This window comes from Phyllobates terribilis, unplaced genomic scaffold, assembly GCF_046119375.1.
Source record: "Phyllobates terribilis strain yellow unplaced genomic scaffold, ASM4611937v1 Scaffold_5__5_contigs__length_657084704, whole genome shotgun sequence".
NCBI classification, from domain to species: Eukaryota; Metazoa; Chordata; class Amphibia; order Anura; family Dendrobatidae; genus Phyllobates; species Phyllobates terribilis.
In genome coordinates this window covers 251,703,952-251,724,141 of record NW_027362765.1, presented here as the reverse complement: position 1 = coordinate 251,724,141, position 20,190 = coordinate 251,703,952, and the positions used below count along the sequence as shown (strand labels likewise).

General features: G+C 47.0%; 1 protein-coding gene across 1 annotated transcript; it reads right to left on the bottom strand.

Moving 5' to 3' along the window:
• Positions 1 to 1,565: 1,565 nt before the first annotated feature.
• KCTD2 (potassium channel tetramerization domain containing 2) lies at positions 1,566 to 18,829 on the bottom strand. Its single transcript, XM_073684024.1, has 6 exons — positions 18,421 to 18,829; positions 14,587 to 14,695; positions 11,347 to 11,438; positions 9,469 to 9,564; positions 9,109 to 9,234; positions 1,566 to 2,518 (listed from the first exon to the last, which is right to left on the bottom strand). The coding sequence occupies exons 1-6, from the start codon at positions 18,712 to 18,714 to the stop codon at positions 2,489 to 2,491; spliced, it is 747 nt and encodes a 248-aa protein (XP_073540125.1). The 5' UTR covers positions 18,715 to 18,829; the 3' UTR covers positions 1,566 to 2,488.
• Positions 18,830 to 20,190: the final 1,361 nt, after the last annotated feature.

Sequence of the window (20,190 nt, the reverse complement as noted above, 5' to 3'; positions counted from 1 at the left end):
AGTCAGAAATGCGTCCAGGCTTCTTCCCCATGCTGTTCTCATTCACTTGAGCACTATTTTCATACATTTCAGCAATTTTCCTGCCCCCCCAGCACTCCTGTTAGGGTCTTCTGGAAAAATGCTCATGTTTCCCATTAATTTCCATTATACTTGTTACTTGAGTCGAACCCATGCGTGTGTCCATCCTGCTTGATTCAAGTGCTTGGAGTATTTTAATGCTCTATCATCACTACTGGGGAGAATAATCAAGCTAAATGCACGAAAATTTTAGCACAATTTATGCCAAAAAAAAAAACACACCACTGTCTTTCATTGCTAGAACCAAATGCTTTGTGTCTGGCAAGTCTGAGCTATAAGTCAAAAAAATAGTGCCAAAGTTTTGTTGAAACATTTCTGACACAAAGTAAGCAAACTTAGACAAGACAGTCTAAGGGTATGTGCACACGATGCAAAAATGAAGCAGAAAATTTCTGCATCTCCCTGGCAGAAAAAACGCATGCAGATTGTGCATGCGTTTTTCCTGCAGAATACATGCGGATCCACATGCGTTTCCGCATGCAGATTGACAAGCGCTTTCCAGGCGATTTTAGCATCACCTGGAAAGTGCTTGACAACTAGGTCACACTATATAAATCCATGCAAACAGCATGGATTTATACAGTGTGAACCGAGAGAGTGTATATACTTACCTCCGATGGCCCGCGCTGTCCTGCTTTACACTCCGTTCTCCCGGCAACTTTGAATTGAAAGACCTGCCGACGTCAGCGTCACGTGACCAGTCACATGACTCTGACGTCAGAGCAGGTCCTTCAACTCACTGCAAGTGCCGGGAACCAAGCAGGAGCGCTGCGCGGGCCGACAGATGGTAAGTATACATTTATTTTTTATTTTATTCTTGTTTAACAGCTTTTTTAATGGTACCTGGGTGTGGATGAGACTCTCCTCTCCTCTACACCCGGGTACCATCCGCACATTAGAACGCGCCAATAACGCAAGTACAGATGCAGTCTTGCGGAATTGGCGCGTTCTAATGCAAGTCAATGGCAGCGAAAACGCCGCGTTTACGCAAAATTAATTGACATGCTGCGGATTTTTGAGCGCAGCGTTTACGCTGCGGAAAAATCCGCATCATGGGCACAGCACATGCGGATTTCAATTGGGGAACATTGCTGCCCTTCTACCCTGCGTTTTTCATGCGTTTCCGCAACTGCAAAAACGCCGCGGAAACGCATTAAATACGTATCGTGTGAACTCAGCCTAAAGAAGCCTACATTTCTCAAACAGCATAAACAAATATGATAAATCTGGTGGAGTTTAAGACTGTCTGGTATAGGCCTGCGCTATCTGCAAAATTAGACTATATTGATAGCCATGTGCAAGAGTGCTTGTATTGAGGTTTTTCCTATAATTTTTTGCAACATCCAAATGCAAAGGTAAGTAGTTTTTTCAAATGCAAACTTTTTCAATAGTGCCATGTGAATTACAGTAATGCAAGACCGTCTGAACATAGCCTAAGTGAGTTAGAAAAAAAGGAGACGCAGTAAAGAAAAATGCACACACTAAGCTTTGGCAATAATGACAATTTTTGCGTGAGAAAAAAATAATAATACACCCGCAAACAAGACAAATAATTTGGTTCTGCCTCATCTTTTCTCTGTATCACAGTTGTCCAAAGAGTGTTTGTGCTTATTGAAACACATAGATTCAAAGGCAGGCAGACCAGACCCAGACCCCCCTCCCCGCACACACTAATCCATCCCAACAGAAAAAGGAACATGGCAGTTTGTTTGGTACAGGAATGCATGCATTGTAAAGACAAAGGAAGATTGCCAACTGCTGGAACAGCCACCACAGTGAGTGATGGACACTTCCGTGCCAAAATGGTGATCAGTTTATTGGAGTTCTCCTCTTGCTTCTGAGATCCTGTGGAGAACAGACTGAGCTCAACACAGCAGGCTCCAGGCATTGATTTCCCCATAGATTAACAAAGAAAAAGAGACATAACTGCACAGTAAAAGCACTTGAGACAGGAAACAGAACAAGACTTTTGGCAACTGTAAAGGAAGATAATTTAAGGGAAGGCCAATATTTTCCATCCAGCAAATAAGTTTGTCTTTTGTCACTGGAAGTCCAAGGAGCTCTGCAGAAGGTACTCCTAACGTAGGCCAAAGTCAGAGGACACACAAGAAAACACAACTAGCCCCAAAAAAGTAGGAGTTGCCCCCTCCAACCCGTCCACCCCACAATAATTGACATCATTCCTAAATAACCTGACAACATAAAGCACAGGCCTGTGATGGGAGACGGCAAACATAATACTGTCAGTTTTAGTTTGCGCATAATTGCCCCCTCTGTAACGCTGGGGTGTTAAGGCCGGCTGAGGAAGAGGGGATAACATGAAAGTACAGCGCAACAGCTCCGCAGGCAGCGGGCGCTTTGGTTACAGCCTGGCTAGAGCTCAGTAACAGATCTTGGTCACCACGCTTTGTCACATCCTGGATCCTCGCTCCTGAAGAATCTAAAAGGGGAAAGAAAAGGACCGGTGAAGACATTGATTTCATAAGGAGTGCCCAACCTGGGACTGAATTGTACCTACCAGAACAAAAAGCAGTTTTTCTAAAAAAAAAAAAGGATCTTTCTGTAGAAGGGCAGCACACCAATTAGACTATGTGCACACAGTGCGTTTTTGGTGCGTATTTTCAGCGCAGAATTGCACCAAAAACGCATTGCATACCTTATCCCATGACATTTTGCAAGTTCTGTGCACATAATCAGGAATTTTCCTGACAGGATTTCATGGGCAGAAAAAAGAGCAGCATGTCCATTCTTTGTGCGTTTTTGCCTATACAATGCACTGGAAAAAACGCATGGCAAATCCGCAGGCAAAAACACATAAAAAAACGCTGATTTTGGCATTGAATGTCTAAAATCAAGAATGTTTTCTTAAAGAAGCACTCCCAAATCATTTTTTCTTAGCTAAACCTGTGTAAACATATATGTAGTGTGTATGTGTTACTATGTTCACCAATCGCCGTCTTCTCAGCTATCAAGTGCTGCTCCACTCCTCACTCGCATTACTTCTATTCCGACTCGTCAGATCACATTGGACTCTGTGTGTGAGCTGTAAGTGGCTTTTATAATGTGAGCCTATGGAGCGTCAGAACGAGGATTCATAGGTTTACATGGTAAAAAAAACATCCATGTCACACAAACCCCAGTGTGATGAGGCGAGTTGGAATAGAAGTTACATGAGTGACAAGAGGATCAGAGCGGCACTGGAAACCAGAGAAGATGGCCATCGGGGAGTATGTTAACACACACACACACTTTTACACAGGTGTAGCAAATTTAAAAAAAAAAGTGATTGGAAGTGCTTTTTTAAAAGGGTAATTGTATTTTCAATTAACTTTTCAGAATAAGCAGTCCTGTGTGTACAATGAACATTGTGGTTTGGTCCTGATGAAGAGGTCTGAAAACCTTGAAACGCGTTAACAAAATAAACTGTATTCATGCTTCACCTTCATGTGTGATCATATATTTGAACCATTGGGCAGCGCGGATTTTGAACCAACATATTCCACATTTACTGCAACATATCTCCTTGGTGGTCCTGCAGCAGCCTTTATATGCCTCTATAGGTGTTGTGACTGTCACAACCCTATCAGGTGAGCGTACCTATAACATTTTACACCACTTGGTTATCAGATAAGACCCTATTTGCGCCTTTTGTCTTTCCAGTTTGCTTTGCTCGACAAAAATAACATTGCTGCCCATCTGCAGCTCACCTGGACAACTCAGTTGTGTGAGCCAGAAGTTGCTTTTACAATTAAATAGACTTAGGGTATGTGCACACGATGCAGAAATGAAGCAGAAAATTTCTGCATCTCCCTGGCAGAAAAAACGCATGCAGATTGTGCATGCGTTTTTCCTGCGGAATATATGCGGATTCACATGCGTTTCCACATGGGTTTCCGCATGTGGATTGACAAGCGCTTTCCAGGCGATTTTAGCATCACCTGGAAAGTGCTTGACAACTAGGTCACACTATATACAGTACAGACCAAATGTTTGGACACACCTTCTCATTTAAAGATTTTTCTGTATTTGCATGACTATGAAAATTGTACATTCACACTGAAGGCATCAAAACTATGAATTAACACATGTGGAATTATATACTTAACAAAAAAGTGTGAAACAACTGAAAATATGTCTTATATTCTAGGTTCTTCAAAGTAGCCACCTTTTGCTTTGATGACTGCTTTGCACACTCTTGGCATTCTCTTGATGAGCTTCAAGAGGTAGTCTCCGGAAATGGTCTTCCAACAATCTTGAAGGAGTTCCCAGAGATGCTTAGCACTTGTTGGCCCTTTTGCCTTCACTCTGCGGTCCAGCTCACCCCAAACCATCTCGATTGGGTTCAGGTCTGGTGACTGTGGAGGCCAGGTCATCTGGCGTAGCACCCCATCACTCTCCTTCTTGGTCAAATAGCCCTTACACAGCCTGGAGGTGTGTTTGGGGTCATTGTCCTGTTGAAAAATAAATGATGGTCCAACTAAACGCAAACCGGATGGAATAGCGTGCCGCTGCAAGATGCTGTGGTAGCCATGCTGGTTCAGTATGCCTTCAATTTTGAATAAATCCCCAACAGTGTCACCAGCAAAGCACCCCCACACCATCACACCTCCTCCTCCATGCTTCACGGTGGGAACCAGGCATGTAGAGTCCATCCGTTCACCTTTTCTGCGTCGCACAAAGACACGGTGGTTGGAACCAAAGATCTCAAATTTGGACTCATCAGACCAAAGCACAGATTTCCACTGGTCTAATGTCCATTCCTTGTGTTTTTTAGCCCAAACAAGTCTCTTCTGCTTGTTGCCTGTCTTTAGCAGTGGTTTCCTAGCAGCTATTTTACTATGAAGGCCTGCTGCACAAAGTTTCCTCTTAACAGTTGTTGAAGAGATGGGTCTGCTGCTAGAACTCTGTGTGGCATTGACCTGGTCTCTAATCTGAGCTGCTGTTAACCTGCGATTTCTGAGGCTGGTGACTCGGATAAACTTATCCTCAGAAGCAGAGGTGACTCTTGGTCTTCCTTTCCTGGGGCGGTCCTCATGTGAGCCAGTTTCTTTGTAGGGCTTGATGGTTTTTGCAACTGCACTTGGGGACACTTTCAAAGTTTGCCCAATTTTTCTGACTGACTGACCTTCATTTCTTAAAGTAATGATGGCCACTCATTTTTCTTTACTTACAATTTGTACTATGGCAAGAAAAAAGCAGCTAACAGTCTATTCAGTAGGACTATCAGCTGTGTATCCACCTGACTTCTGCACAACACAACTGATGGTCCCAACCCCATTTATAAGGCAAGAAATCCCACTTATTAAACCTGACAGGGCACACCTGTGAAGTGAAAACCATTTCCGGTGACTACCTCTTGAAGCTCATCAAGAGAATGCCAAGAGTGTGCAAAGCAGTCATCAAAGCAAAAGGTGGCTACTTTGAAGAACCTAGAATATAAGACATATTTTCAGTTGTTTCACACTTTTTTGTTAAGTATATAATTCCACATGTGTTAATTCATAGTTTTGATGCCTTCAATGTGAATGTACAATTTTCATAGTCATGAAAATACAGAAAAATATTTAAATGAGAAGGTGTGTCCAAACTTTTGGTCTGTACTGTAAATCCATGCAAACGGCATGGATTTATATAGTGTGACCCGAGAGAGTGGTAAAAATAAAAAATAAATGTATAACTTTACCCTCTGATGGCCCGCGCTGTCCTGCTCACTCCGTTCTCCCTTGCGGGCAACATTGGATTGAAAGACCTGCCGACGTCAGCGTCATGTGACCCGTCACATGACTCTGACGTCAGCGCAGGTCCTTCAACTCACTGCAAAGTGCCGGGAACCAAGCAGGAGCGGTGCGCGGGCCGACAGAAGGCAAGTATACATTTATTTTTTATTTTTTTACAGATTTTTTAAGAGACTCTCCTCTCCTCCACACATGGGTACCATCCGCACATTAGAACGCGTGGATTACGCATCTACATATACAGTGATGCGTAATCCATGCGGTCTAATGCAAGTCAATGGCGGCGAAAACGCCGCGTTTCCGCAAAATTAATGGACATGCTGTGGATTTTTGGGCACAGCACATGCGGATTATCATTGGGGACCATTGCTGCCCTTCTACCATGCGTTTTTAATGCGTTTCCGCAGCTGCAAAAACGCTGCGGAAACGCATTAAAAACGCATCGTGTGCACACAGCCTTACACTGTAAAACCGACTTAGGCAATGTGCCCACGATGCAGAAATTTTCCTGAGCATTTCTGCAACTCCTTGGCAGAAAAAACACATGCGGATTTTACATGTGTTTTTCTGCCAGAGAGAAGCGTTTTTCCAGCGTTTTTACATGCATTTCTGCATGCGTGTTTTCAAGTGCTTTTCCAAGCGATTTTGAGCATCACTTGGAAAAGTGCTTGACAAGTTGGTCACACAATATAAATCCATGCAACCGGCATGGATTTATATTGCGTGATTAACTTATGCAGCTTTAAATGCAGCATAGATAGTAAAAAAAAAAAAAAAAAAGAATTAAAACGTAAAAAAATAAAAAAAACAACATTATACTTACCTCTCCGGTGACCCCCGTCTCCTTCTCCAGTTGCGTCCTCTGCGTCCCGCGGTGTTCTGAAAGGACCTGCGCTGTCATTTAGTCATGTGATGGTCACGCGACCGCCGACGTCCGCTGACTAACTGACGTCATCGCAGGTCCTTCACACCACCGCGAGACACCACTACGCATACAATACCCCAGCACTGACTGACAGCTGGCTCAGCACTGATGCACTGGTAATTCAGCTGGCAGTAATAGGGCATGGTTACAGCCATCGCTCACTGTGTACAGAAGCGTTGACAGAAGACGCAACGGCCGCACCTCTATGACCGAAACCTGCAGGTTAATAGTGTATGGAGGCGTGACAGGTTCCCTTTAAGTGAAATTATTACTTTCTCTCAACAAAATACCATTTAAAAAACAAACACAAAAGACAAATTTACTTTTTTGCTGCTGTGATGCTAATGTTACAAAGGGACAAGAGGAGAATCACAATTCCTCTCTCAATGCAGCCTTTCAGTACCCCCAATGTCCCCCTCTCTTACTGTATCTCAGCCTGGATTGCAGCTAAGGCAGCAATAAGGGGCACATTTTTAAGAAAGTTATAGGAAACCTTGCGGTAACCTGGTATTCAGCTCAGCCATGGACCGAGAATCCCCTCTGCACGGACGGTCTTGTAGTATAGAAAGGAACAATGAAGAGAAAAGGAAGGTACATCCAGCACTGGGTCCTCATACAAAATTATTCTTTTATTGCAAATCATATATGCAATGACTAAGGAAGTAACCGTCTGAAACGCGTATGCGATTACTCTGTCTGGAGTTTTTATGGATTTGCAATAAAAGAAGAATTTTTTATGAGGACCCAGTGCTGGATGTACCTTCCTTTTCTCCACATTTTTAAGACTCCTGCAGACAAGCGCATAAATGGGATGTGTGCCATTTGATTTTTGATCAGATCACACACAGACAGCACACTGATCAATGTTATTCAATACAACTATTCAGATCATTGATATTTTCCTTGGTCCAACTGTCCTTGAGAGGAAAATTGTAGCATGCACCACTTTCTTCCGAATCTTGGCTTGGATGGGTGCGTTAAATAAATAAAAAAAAAAAAACGGATCCCACATAGAACATCTGAATGGCATCCAACTTTTATGGATACATTTATATTATAAGCCTAGGAAACTGTATTTGAACATGCACATTCTTAGTGTAGATGTACAAAAAATAAACAAACACGTGGATGTCACACGGACGTAAAAATGGAAACAAGAATGTAATTTAGAAAAAAATCATCCGAGTTTTCTGGATGAACTTTTTGGTGGTCAAAAGCGAAGATTCAGGTTAAAAAGAGAGTTGGGAATGTACACTGCAGAGATACACAGCTCTTACAGCTTGATCTCTCAGTTGAGAGATAGCCATTAGTTGCCAGGCCACACCATATACACAGCAGCAGGTACAGCCTTTGTACATAACTTTCCTGTAACACCAACAATAAGACAGAGCTCAGATCGCTGCTGGTTAACCAGGCAGATCTTGCTGTGAATGTCTGACAGTGGAATTTAATTAGATTCTGGGCTAAGGGGGAATTTAATAAGCCACCTACTGCCTGAGCTTCATAGAAGATTGGGAATGTCACCATTGTGCAAGTGATCACAGGTTCAAGTCCACTAGGGGACTTAAAGAACAAGAAGTAAATAAACAAAAATTAAAAAAGTTTATATCACCCTCTTTTCCAATTCTAAAAATAAAAGCATATTTGGTATCACCACATCCATAAAAGTTACCGTAGATCTATCAAAATATAAACATGTTTTAACTCATGCCTTTAATGGTGTAAAGAAAAAAAATCTAAATGGCAAAGTTGCCATATTTTTGGTTAGACCAACTCTTAAAGTGATTAACATATTGCATGTATCCTGAAATGATACTAAAATAAGAATTACAGCTCACTGAGCAAAATATGAGTCCTCATATAGCTCTGTCAACAAAACCATTTGTGGCTCGCAGAGTAGTGACAGACCGAATTCTTTACAAAGTTCAGAATTTTTTTCAACACCAAATTAAAAAAAAAAAAATTACACAAGTTTTGTATGGCCATCATTGTATAGACCTGCAAAATCACACTGCCAAATAATTTTTACCACACATGTAAAATGGTAGAATTGTGGGTTTCCCTCCCCATTTTGTCCCACCCGTTTTTTCAGTACATAAGATGGGATATTGAATGATGTAGTTTTAAACGACAACACCTCCTGCGAAAAAACAAGCCCTCATTTTGACTATGTCGAAAGAAAAAAAAAAAAAAGTTTTGGTTCTTGGAAGAAGGTTGAGGAAACAAAGCGGCAAAAAATGAAATTGGCTCATATGGGAAAGGGTTAAAAAATGATAAAATACGGTCTTAAATAATAAGTCATTTCTGACTATACCCTCTCTTTGTAAGGGGAAAAAAATACGATGTCCATGAGACAGCAGCTAAGCTTACCTTTGCCTTTTCACTGGGCTCAATGACCAGTCCATTGGTAGAGTTATTCAGCTCCCTGGACACAACACACAGGAATTCTGCTTGGTCTTCATTGCCATAGTTATAAGAAGATCCAATACTGATAAGCTGAAAGATAATGACGTACAAGTCATCACACTCTTTATTGCACTAGTTGAGAATACCCCTTTAATTGAATTCTACTAAAGCGGACCTGTTATTAAAAAATGTAAATGTGCAAGTGTCTCTTTCTTTTGAATGATGGACATACTGTTGAGAGAGGGAGAGAGACTACTGGGCCTTGTGTAGGCCTAGTCCTATACAATGTCTACCCTCTTGTTTCATGCATGTTACAAGACTCACCTGCTCAAACTTCCAACCATCAGACATGGTGGACACCATCTGTGTCAGCTCTTCTTCTTGACACTGTAACACTCTGTAGACATGCTTCACTGGACCCTGCAAATATAAAGATGATCAGAGTATTAAGAACCTTCTATGTTCTGCTATAAATATACAGCAGGTGAATTAACAGAAGAATATGGTAAATGGCTGTCAATTCCTAAGATCATTAAAGGACAAATGCCCTACCCCCAGCCTCCTAAAAAAACACAAATCGAATGTCTGGAAAACATAATCACATGTGTTTAAAGGGGTTATTCACTACCAGGATAATCCCTATTTAGATGAAGTAGTCCCCTTTCTAAAATAAAAAAATAAAAAAAGAACACCGGAGCAATTCCAGCGACACTGGTTCTGCCGGGATTCGCATGACATCGTGCCGCTCATGCCACGTGAGCTCTGCAGCCACTCACCTGCTACTATTGGGCTGCGGCGCTCACACGTGGCCTAACAATGCAAGAAGAGACCCAAAGCAGGAAGAGAGTAGATCGGTATTTTATTATTATTTTACAAAGGTAAAGGTGACTACTTCATTTAAAAAGAGACAACCCTTTTAAAGAGAACCTGTCATCAAGATTAAACCTATTAAAGTAAAGGTATAGTCATAATGGCCCTGTTATACTAATTTAATGGATATCTGTAGTCAAAAGTTCCGTAGCCTGGTTCTTGTTTAATTCACCTTGGACGTTTTGGTGCAATAGCCTCTTTGTGCATCAGGGTGGGACTGTGGGTATGGTTTTCGGCCATGCATGGCCCCTCTGAATGTTTATGAGCCTCCTTTTTTAAATGTCATGCTAGCGTCACCCTTCCAAACACTGATGTCCTGCCAGAGTCGCTTGCAAAAATTCATGTCCTGGCGTTCTTCAGAAAAATGGTGCCAAAGACGGCGCAAGCTCAGATTAACTTTACGGTGTCCAGCAAAATGGCGACACATGAGAATATCGAGATATTGGCTCGACAGTGAGATCCCAATCTGAGCATGCGCAGCTGCGTGCTCCCTTTTCCTGTAGAACGCCGGCACCTCTAATGCAAAATATAAAAAAAAAAAAAAAAAAAAAAAAGTCTCAGGGTATGTGCACACGATCCTTTCTGGCAGCGCAGTATACTTTATGCTGTGTCCAAAGCGCTGCACGCAGGTAAATAAGCATGTGTTCATTGAACCATGCGTATTCACCGCACCCTATACATTGCACTGACAGAATTTCTCTTGCGGAGACTAGCGACTCCGCAAGAGAACTTAACATGCAGCGGTCTGTAAAGATGTGCCGCATGTCCGTCTTCGCGGGTGAGCCGCAGGAGCAGGGAGACGCATAGTGGGCATGGGATTTCTTGAAATCCCATCCACTATGCTCTACCATCTGGCCGCTGCAGATTGCACGCAGCGCACAATCCGCAGTGTTTACTGACCGTGTGCACGCACCCTAATACAAATGCGGAGATGCCATGGGAGAGCCAAAGACCCTCCCCACAGTACCGCCCCAATGCACAAAGAAGCTATTGCACCAAAGCTTCTAAAGTGAATTAAACTAAAACCAGCCTTCAGATATTTTCACTACAGGTATCCATTAAATCAGTATTTCAGGACCATTATGGCCATACTTTTACTTTAACAGGTTAAATTGTGATGACAGGTTCTCTTTAAAACATAATGAAGAGATCCAGCACATCGGTTACCCAGAAACTGGCGTAATATGGGTTTCTTTCGGAAAATTATCCAATCTCACTAATATTAGATTATTAAATTACAGTTTCTGGGTGAAACCTGAAGTATATGGAAAGTAATTCGGTACCTTATGCTGTGCCCAGCACCATGTGAAGGGCCGGTTGTGTATGAATTACCTGTGAAGTTCTATTTTCATTGTCTCGAATCCGTTCCTTCACTAGTCGCACGAGGGAAGCGATGTTATAAAACTCTGCTTCTTCCAAGACCCCTGGGTACAGAAGATACAACCAATATACCAAACTTTTATTAATGTAGAATTCATCTACTCTCTGATGAAAGGGACATCCACACCAAAGTATGTAAAGTATATTGTCCGTATGTCAATTTGATACTGATTTCTGAAGGAGAGGGGAGTAAGCCGCTGACAGACACCTCTGGCAGCAGCCCATCTTCTGGAGAATTGAATTTAACTGGCTCCATCTCTTTTTTTTTCTGTTAAAAGTGTTGCATATAGTAATATTTATTCCAGAAAATGGACTGGACACAGTGACAGAATCCACTGATCAGCAGCTTTCTGTCAATGTATAGTGTACATTCTGAGCACTGGTAGATCTGCAGCAGAGGAAACAGTTATTGTATCAATACTACAGCAAGTAGCCCAGTAAGTGACACATTGCTGGAATCAGTGTCTGTGCCCCCGCATTAAGCTGCTCTCAAAAGAGGTAGCAAAAACCTGGTGACAGATTCATTACATAACTGATACAAACGGAAGCAGAGGGTACCCATTGTTGATGAGGCAAGTCTGACTTCCATTACTTGTTCGTTTTAGAAGGGAAGGAAATGCAGAACTTCTTTCAGCTCTAAAAAATAGTTCCTCTGTTTGGGTTTACATCAGTTATGCAACAGATCCATTTTAGACATTAAAGAGGTTTCTTGGCTTTGAAAAACTGCTGTTTTACGGCTACAGTTTATTTAAAAAAAAAACTGCACTTTACTCATCCTTCCCAGGGCCAGCGCACAGTCTCTGCCTCTGCTCTCCATGTCTGTTATTTTCTTGAGAGTTGATATCATGTCGACAGCACTGCAGCCAATCAGTAAGCTCAATGGCCTATTTCATCAATTTGAGCTGAGCTGCCGACCTCAGTTATTGGCTGCAGTGCAGCGTAAAATAAGACACCGAAAACAGCTGCGGAAACTCAGCTCTGGACCTGGGAAGGGTGAGCAAAACATAAGGTTTTTAAAAAAAAACACTACAGCTGGATGACAGGTTTCCTAAAACCTTTTTATTCCATGTGTCTGTCCTACAAAGGTTACAGAGAAAAAAAAAATGTCTGAACACACGATTTCCAGATACCCTAATAATATATTATGGTCAGTATTACTACACTGCTCAAAAAAATAAAGGGAACACTTAAACAGAACATAACTCCAAGTAAATCAAACTTCTGTGAAATCAAACTGTCCAGTTAGGAAGCAACACTGATTGACAATCAATTTCACATGCTGTTGTGCAAATGGAATAGACAATAGATGGAAATTATTGGCAATTATCAAGACACACTCAATAAAGGAGTGGTTCTGCACATCTCAGTACCAATGCTTTCTGGCTGATGTTTTGGCCACTTTTGAATGTTGGTTGTGCTTTCACACTCGTGGTAGCATGAGATGGACTCTACAACCCACAGAAGTTGCTCAGGTAGTGCAGCTCATCCAGGATGGCACATCAATGCGAGCTGTGGCAAGAAGGTTTGCTGTGTCTGTCAGCGTAGTGTCCAGATGCTGGAGGCACTACCAGGAGACAGGCCAGTACACCAGGAGACAAGGAGGGGGCCGTAGGAGGGCAACAACCCAATAGCAGGACCGCTACCTCCTCCTTTGTGCAAGGAGGAACAGGATGAGCACTGCCAGAGCCCTGCAAAATGACCTCCAGCAGGCCACAAATGTGCATGTGTCTGCACAAACTGTTAGAAACAAACTCCATGAGGGTGGTATGAGGGCCGGACGTCCACAGATGGGGGTTGTGGTCACAGCCCAACACCATGCAGGACGCTTGGCATGTGCCACAGAACACCAGGATTGGCAAAGTCGCCACTGGCGCCCTGTGCTCTTCACAGATGAAAGCAGGTTCACACTGAGCACATGTGACAGACGTGACAGTCTGTAGACGCCGTGGAGAGCGATCTGCTGCCTGCAACATCCTTCAGCATGACCGGTTTGGCAGTGGGTCAGTAATGGTGTGGGGTGGCATTTCTTTGGAGGGCCGCATAGCCCTCCATGTGCTCACCAGAGATAGCCTGACTGCCATTAGGTACCGAGATGAGATCCTCAGACCCCTTGTGAGACCATATGCTGGTGCGGTTGGCCCTGGGTTCCTCCTAATGCAGGACAATGCCAGACCTCATGTGGCTGGAGTATGTCAGCAGTTCCTGCAAGATGAAGGCATTGAAGCTATGGACTGGCCCGCCTGTTCCCCAGACCTGAATCAGATTGAGCACATCTGGGACATCATGTCTCGCTCCATCCACCAACGTCACGTTGCACCACAGACTGTCCAGGAGTTGGCGGATGCTTTAGTCCAGGTCTGGGAGGAGATCTCACAGGAGACCATCCGCAACCTCATCAGGAGCATGCCCAGGCATTGTAGGGAGGTCATACAGGCACGTGGAGGCCACACACAATACTGAGCCTCATTTTGACTTGTTTTAAGGACATTACATCAAAGTTGGATCAGCCTGTAGTGTGTTTTTCCACTTTACTTTTGGGTGTGACTCCAAATCCAGGCCTCCATCGGTTAATAAATTTGATTTCCATTGATGATTTTTGTGTGATTTTGTTGTCAGCACATTCAACTTTGTACAGAACAAAGTATTCAATGAGAATATTTCATTCATTCAGATCTAGGATGTGTTATTTGAGTGTTCCCTGTATTTTTTTGAGCAGTGTATATCGCTATTACTTCTTGAGAGATATTCCAACTAACAGAAGAAATGACTATATAAATCCAAGCAAGGATATATAGGCACAGGAAGGGGGTGTAATTATACCACTAGAATAAATGCAGATGCACTTCTCTACAAGCACACACTATCTCAAGCTTATAAAGCACGTTGTGCAGAGGTCCACTTTAAATCACATTACATATAATATAGTTATAGACCTTAACCTTTAGTTATTAGTAGGATTTTTTGTGCCTAATTGTACAAGTTATAAAAAAAAACATTTTTAGCCGGACAATACTGCGGCACACTTTGTATGATTGCAAATGTTGGCACATCCTTTACATGTGGAAACTGGTCTTATTACCCCAGGATAAAGCAGGGACGATATCACTACTGACTCATCTGCACACAGAGGAATGCTAGAAAAGCCTTCTCCCAATATCCCCTTATTGCCTTTATTAAACAGGGGAACCTTACCTTCTTCAGCTAGCTCTTTATTAAGGATCAACTTTCCATGTCGTAGATAATTCAGAATAGGGCCAAAGTACGTAGGGTCCCGATCAATAAGATAGGCGCCCGTCTCATCCTAGGAACCAGAAAGAAAATCATCATTTGCTCTCCACAATGCACACAGATAACAGTGCTGGACTTTTTTTTCTCGTGGTGAAATACATTAGTGTACATCATATGTGGCTCCTTTACTGAATAAACATTGTGATCACTAAACTTGGATAAATACCCAAATGCATCACCTGGATTTACATCTGTACCTGCTGGCATGATACACGGATGAGACACTGAGCATTTACGGTGAGGTGACACCATGGCATGGTGCGTAGCAGAATGGTGACCACACGACAGTACCATGCATATGTTCTATCTAGGTGCAACATACTGGCAAGGTGTTGTACTACGGCCACGGCAACTCTACTGCCAAGCATGCATTAGCATCTTGCCATGCTCAGTGTCAGGATGGCTGGGAGTTTGCACATTAATGTTAATCAGCACCAGGATTCTCATGAAGGTTGTATTAAGACTACATATAAACTCTGGATTGTATATAGCCATAATATGACACTCAGACATCCATGGGATCAAACTGTTCTCCAAGCTTCCAGTTTAAGCATCACTTCAGGGTATTTTTTTTATTGCAGTGCTACTAATCTAAATTCCCTGCCCCTATTATTATACTTACCCGACGCTGTCTTCTTCTGTTATTGGCGCCGCTCTAGTTGGTCTTCAGCGGTTTGTCACCTACTGCTTCGGTCCAGCATTTGCTGGTTGATCCGGAAGTCACAACGTAATGTAAGTCTATGAGAGCCAGAAAGAGTCCAGAACGAGGCTCTCTTGGACTAACATTGAGAGCTTGTGACTGCTACTTCTGGTCAGTCAGAAGTTGCTGGAGCGGCGCTGGGAGCAGCTGAAGACAGCGGCAGGTGTGTATAATACTAGGGGCAGGGACTTATGTTAATGGCACCACTCCAGCACTGAAATAAAAATGCTGGATTGGTGGTTTAATAGCAGCTTCTATATTTGATCATTTATGAATCAAACAGAATGGTGCCCGTTGCCAATGGATTCTCTAGTACAGCAATAATCTACCCGAGAACGGTGCTGCTTTACAGGACAACCACTGCAGGGTGAGCATTACATTACTGCACTGAAAGGCCTCATTCACACATCCGTTCTTTTTTGTGTAAGAGAAAAGCGTATCTATTTTGATGTGGGTTTTTTTTTCCTGATTTTTAGCCATTGTTGGTCACTGGCAGTTTTTCTTCTATAGAAAACAATAAAAATGTCCAAGTTCCTCCTACCCATTAAATACTACGGCGCCCATGTGCTGTCAGGTTATTTTTCACAGACCTGTAGATTTGTATACACCACGAGTCTGATGGAAGACCCGATCACAAACTGACACGTCTCCGTGTTTTTAGCAGACGCTCAGTCCGCAAAAATACACAGACGTGTGAACAGCGCCATAGACTATAATGGGTGCATGTTCTATCCTTGAAAACCGGACGTGTGAATGAGGCTCAGAGCACATCCGGCACAGACGGGCAGAGACAACAGCAGCGCACGGATTGGCTTATTCAGTAACATGGTGGCCCCCATGGAGAACAGCCCAGGTCCCACTATGACAGCAACCATCATGTGTCAGATTCTGCTCATGCCCTCTCACACAGATGATCGAAGTGTGGGCACGCTTCTCCCTGCACTCATGATGCGGCTGGCACTGCTCCTTGGTCACACAGGACCTGCTGCCCGCCACTACTGATGCGGCTGGCACTGCCCCCTGGTCACACAGGACCTGCTGCCCGCCACTGGCACCCTTCTCCCTGCACTGATGATGTGGCTGACACTGCCCCCTGGTCACACAGGACCTGCTGCCTGCCACTGGCAACCTCTCCCAAGCACTGATGATGCGGCTGGCACTGCCCCCTGGTCACACAGGACCTGCTGCCCGCCACTGGCACCCTTCTCTCAGCAGTGATGTAGCTGGCACTGCCCCCTGGTCACACAGGACCTGCAGCCCGCCACTGGCACCCTTCTCCCTGAACTGATGATGTGGCTGACACTGCCCCCTGGTCACACAGGACCTGCTGCCCGCCACTGGCACCCTTCTCCCAGCAGTGATGTGGCTGGCACTGCCCCCTGATCACACAGGACCTGCTGCCCCCCACTGGCACCCTTCTCCCAGCAGTGATGTGGCTGGCACTGCCCCCTGGTCACACAGGACCTGCTGCCCGCCACTGGCACCCTTCTCCCTGCACTCATGATGTGGCTGACACTGCCCCCTGGTCACACAGGACCTGCTGCCCCCCACTGGCATCCTTCTCCCAGCAGTGATGTGGCTGTCACTGCCCCCTGGTCACACAGGACCTGCTGCCCCCCACTGGCACCCTTCTCCCAGCAGTGATGTGGCTGGCACTGCCCCCTGGTCACACAGGACCTGCTGCCCGCCACTGGCACCCTTCTCCCTGCACTGATGATGTGGCTGACACTGCCCCCTGGTCACACAGGACCTGCTGCCCCCCACTGGCATCCTTCTCCCAGCAGTGATGTGGCTGTCACTGCCCCCTGGTCACACAGGACCTGCTGCCCCCCACTGGCACCCTTCTCCCAGCAGTGATGTGGCTGTCACTGCCCCCTGGTCACACAGGACCTGCTGCCCCCCACTGGCACCCTTCTCCCAGCAGTGATGTGGCTGTCACTGCCCCCTGGTCACACAGGACCTGCTGCCCCCCACTGGCACCCTTCTCCCAGCAGTGATGTGGCTGTCACTGCCCCCTGGTCACACAGGACCTGCTGCCCCCCACTGGCACCCTTCTCCCAGCAGTGATGTGGCTGGCACTGCCCCCTGGTCACACAGGACCTGCTGCCCCCCACTGGCACCCTTCTCCAAGCAGTGATGTGGCTGGCACTGCCCCCTGGTCACACAGGACTTGCTGCCCCCCACTGGCACCCTTCTCCAAGCAGTGATGTGGCTGGCACTGCCCCCTGGTCACACAGGACCTGCTGCCCCCCACTGGCACCCTTCTCCAAGCAGTGATGTGGCTGTCACTGCCCCCTGGTCACACAGGACCTGCTGCCCGCCACTGGCACCCTTCTCCCAGCAGTGATGTGGCTGTCACTGCCCCCTGGTCACACAGGACCTGCTGCCCCCCCACTGGCACCCTTCTCCAAGCAGTGATGTGGCAGGCACTGCCCCCTGGTCACACAGGACCTGCTGCCCCCCACTGGCACCCTTCTCCCAGCAGTGATGTGGCTGGCACTGCCCCCTGGTCACACAGGACCTGCTGCCCCCCACTGGCACCCTTCTCCCAGCAGTGATGTGGCTGGCACTGCCCCCTGGTCACACAGGACCTGCTGCCCCCCCACTGGCACTCTTCTCCCAGCAGTGATGTGGCTGGCACTGCCCCCTGGTCACACAGGACCTGCTGCCCCCCTACTGGCACTCTTCTCCCAGCAGTGATGTGGCTGGCACTGCCCCCTGGTCACACAGGACCTGCTGCCCCCCTACTGGCACTCTTCTCCCAGCAGTGATGTGGCTGGCACTGCCCCCTGGTCACACAGGACCTGCTGCCCCCCTACTGGCACTCTTCTCCCAGCAGTGATGTGGCTGGCACTGCCCCCTGGTCACACAGGACCTGCTGCCCCCCTACTGGCACTCTTCTCCCAGCAGTGATGTGGCTGGCACTGCCCCCTGGTCACACAGGACCTGCTGCCCCCCTACTGGCACTCTTCTCCCAGCAGTGATGTGGCTGGCACTGCCCCCCTGGTCACACAGGCCGTGCTGCCCGCCACTAGCACCTTGTCAGAGTCCAGGTCCGGCTCCTCCTGGCACAGGCGGTACAGGAAGGACTTGGGCTCTCGGCACAGCGTCTGTTTGGTGCTCAGGAAGTACGTGCCGCCTACGTTCAGTCGGACCCATTTTCCTCCCGCTCTGCCGGCGCCCTCCTGCTGACTAGGACTGCGGGGACTCCGGGGTGCGGAGCAGGAGAGGCCGGGGCTCGGGGGTCCGCTGCGGGGGCTGGGGATGCTCAGGCTGTGCGGGGTCACCCGTGCTCCCACCAGCTCCGCTGCTTCCCTCTGTGGTTCTGCCATAATGGCTCACACCGAAGAGAACCGGGAGAACGGCGGAGCCATAACACCCAGGCTCGGAGCTGGAGAGGCTTCCGGGGCGCTGTGCCGTCACTTCCGAGGGCACCAACACCGTCATGTTGGTACACCCACAGCCAGCGGGTGACAGGTAGAATGGTTGGCGGTCACGTGGTGGTACCGGAAAGGGCGGGGCGTGCATCTCAGCGGCGGCGGCGGCGGCGAACCTGCATGTGACAGAGGAGGGCCACTGGGGAAATCTGCGTGTAGGACAGAGGAGGGCCACGGGGGAAATCTGCGTGTATGACAGAGGAGGGCCACGGGGGAAATCTGCGTGTAGGACAGAGGAGGGCCACGGGGGAAATCTGCGTGTAGGACAGAGGAGGGCCACGGGGGAAATCTGCGTGTAGGACAGAGGAGGGCCACGGGGGAAATCTGCGTGTAGGACAGAGGAGGGCCACTGGGGAAATCTGGGTGTAGGACAGAGGAGGGCCACGGGGGAAATCTGCGTGTATGACAGAGGAGGGCCACGGGGGAAATCTGCGTGTATGACAGAGGAGGACCACGGGGGAAATCTGCGTGTATGACAGAGGAGGGCCACGGGGGAAATCTGCGTGTAGGACAGAGGAGGGCCACGGGGGAAATCTGCGTGTAGGACAGAGGAGGGCCACGGGGGAAATCTGCGTGTAGGACAGAGGAGGGCCACGGGGGAAATCTGCGTGTAGGACAGAGGAGGGCCACGGGGGAAATCTGCGTGTAGGACAGAGGAGGGCCACGGGGGAAATCTGCGTGTAGGACAGAGGAGGGCCACGGGGGGAAACCTGCGTGTAGGACAGAGGAGGGCCACGGGGGAAATCTGCGTGTAGGACAGAGGAGGGCCACGGGGGAAATCTGCGTGTAGGACAGAGGAGGGCCACGGGGGAAATCTGCGTGTAGGACAGAGGAGGGCCACGGGGGAAATCTGCGTGTAGGACAGAGGAGGGCCACGGGGGAAATCTGCGTGTAGGACAGAGGAGGGCCACGGGGGAAATCTGCGTGTAGGACAGAGGAGGGCCACGGGGGAAATCTGCGTGTATGACAGAGGAGGACCACGGGGGAAATCTGCGTGTATGACAGAGGAGGGCCACGGGGGAAATCTGCGTGTAGGACAGAGGAGGGCCACGGGGGAAATCTGCGTGTAGGACAGAGGAGGGCCACGGGGGAAATCTGCGTGTAGGACAGAGGAGGGCCACGGGGGAAATCTGCGTGTAGGACAGAGGAGGGCCACGGGGGAAATCTGCGTGTAGGACAGAGGAGGGCCACGGGGGAAATCTGCGTGTAGGACAGAGGAGGGCCACGGGGGAAATCTGCGTGTAGGACAGAGGAGGGCCACGGGGGAAATCTGCGTGTAGGACAGAGGAGGGCCACGGGGGAAATCTGCGTGTAGGACAGAGGAGGGCCACGGGGGAAATCTGCGTGTAGGACAGAGGAGGGCCACGGGGG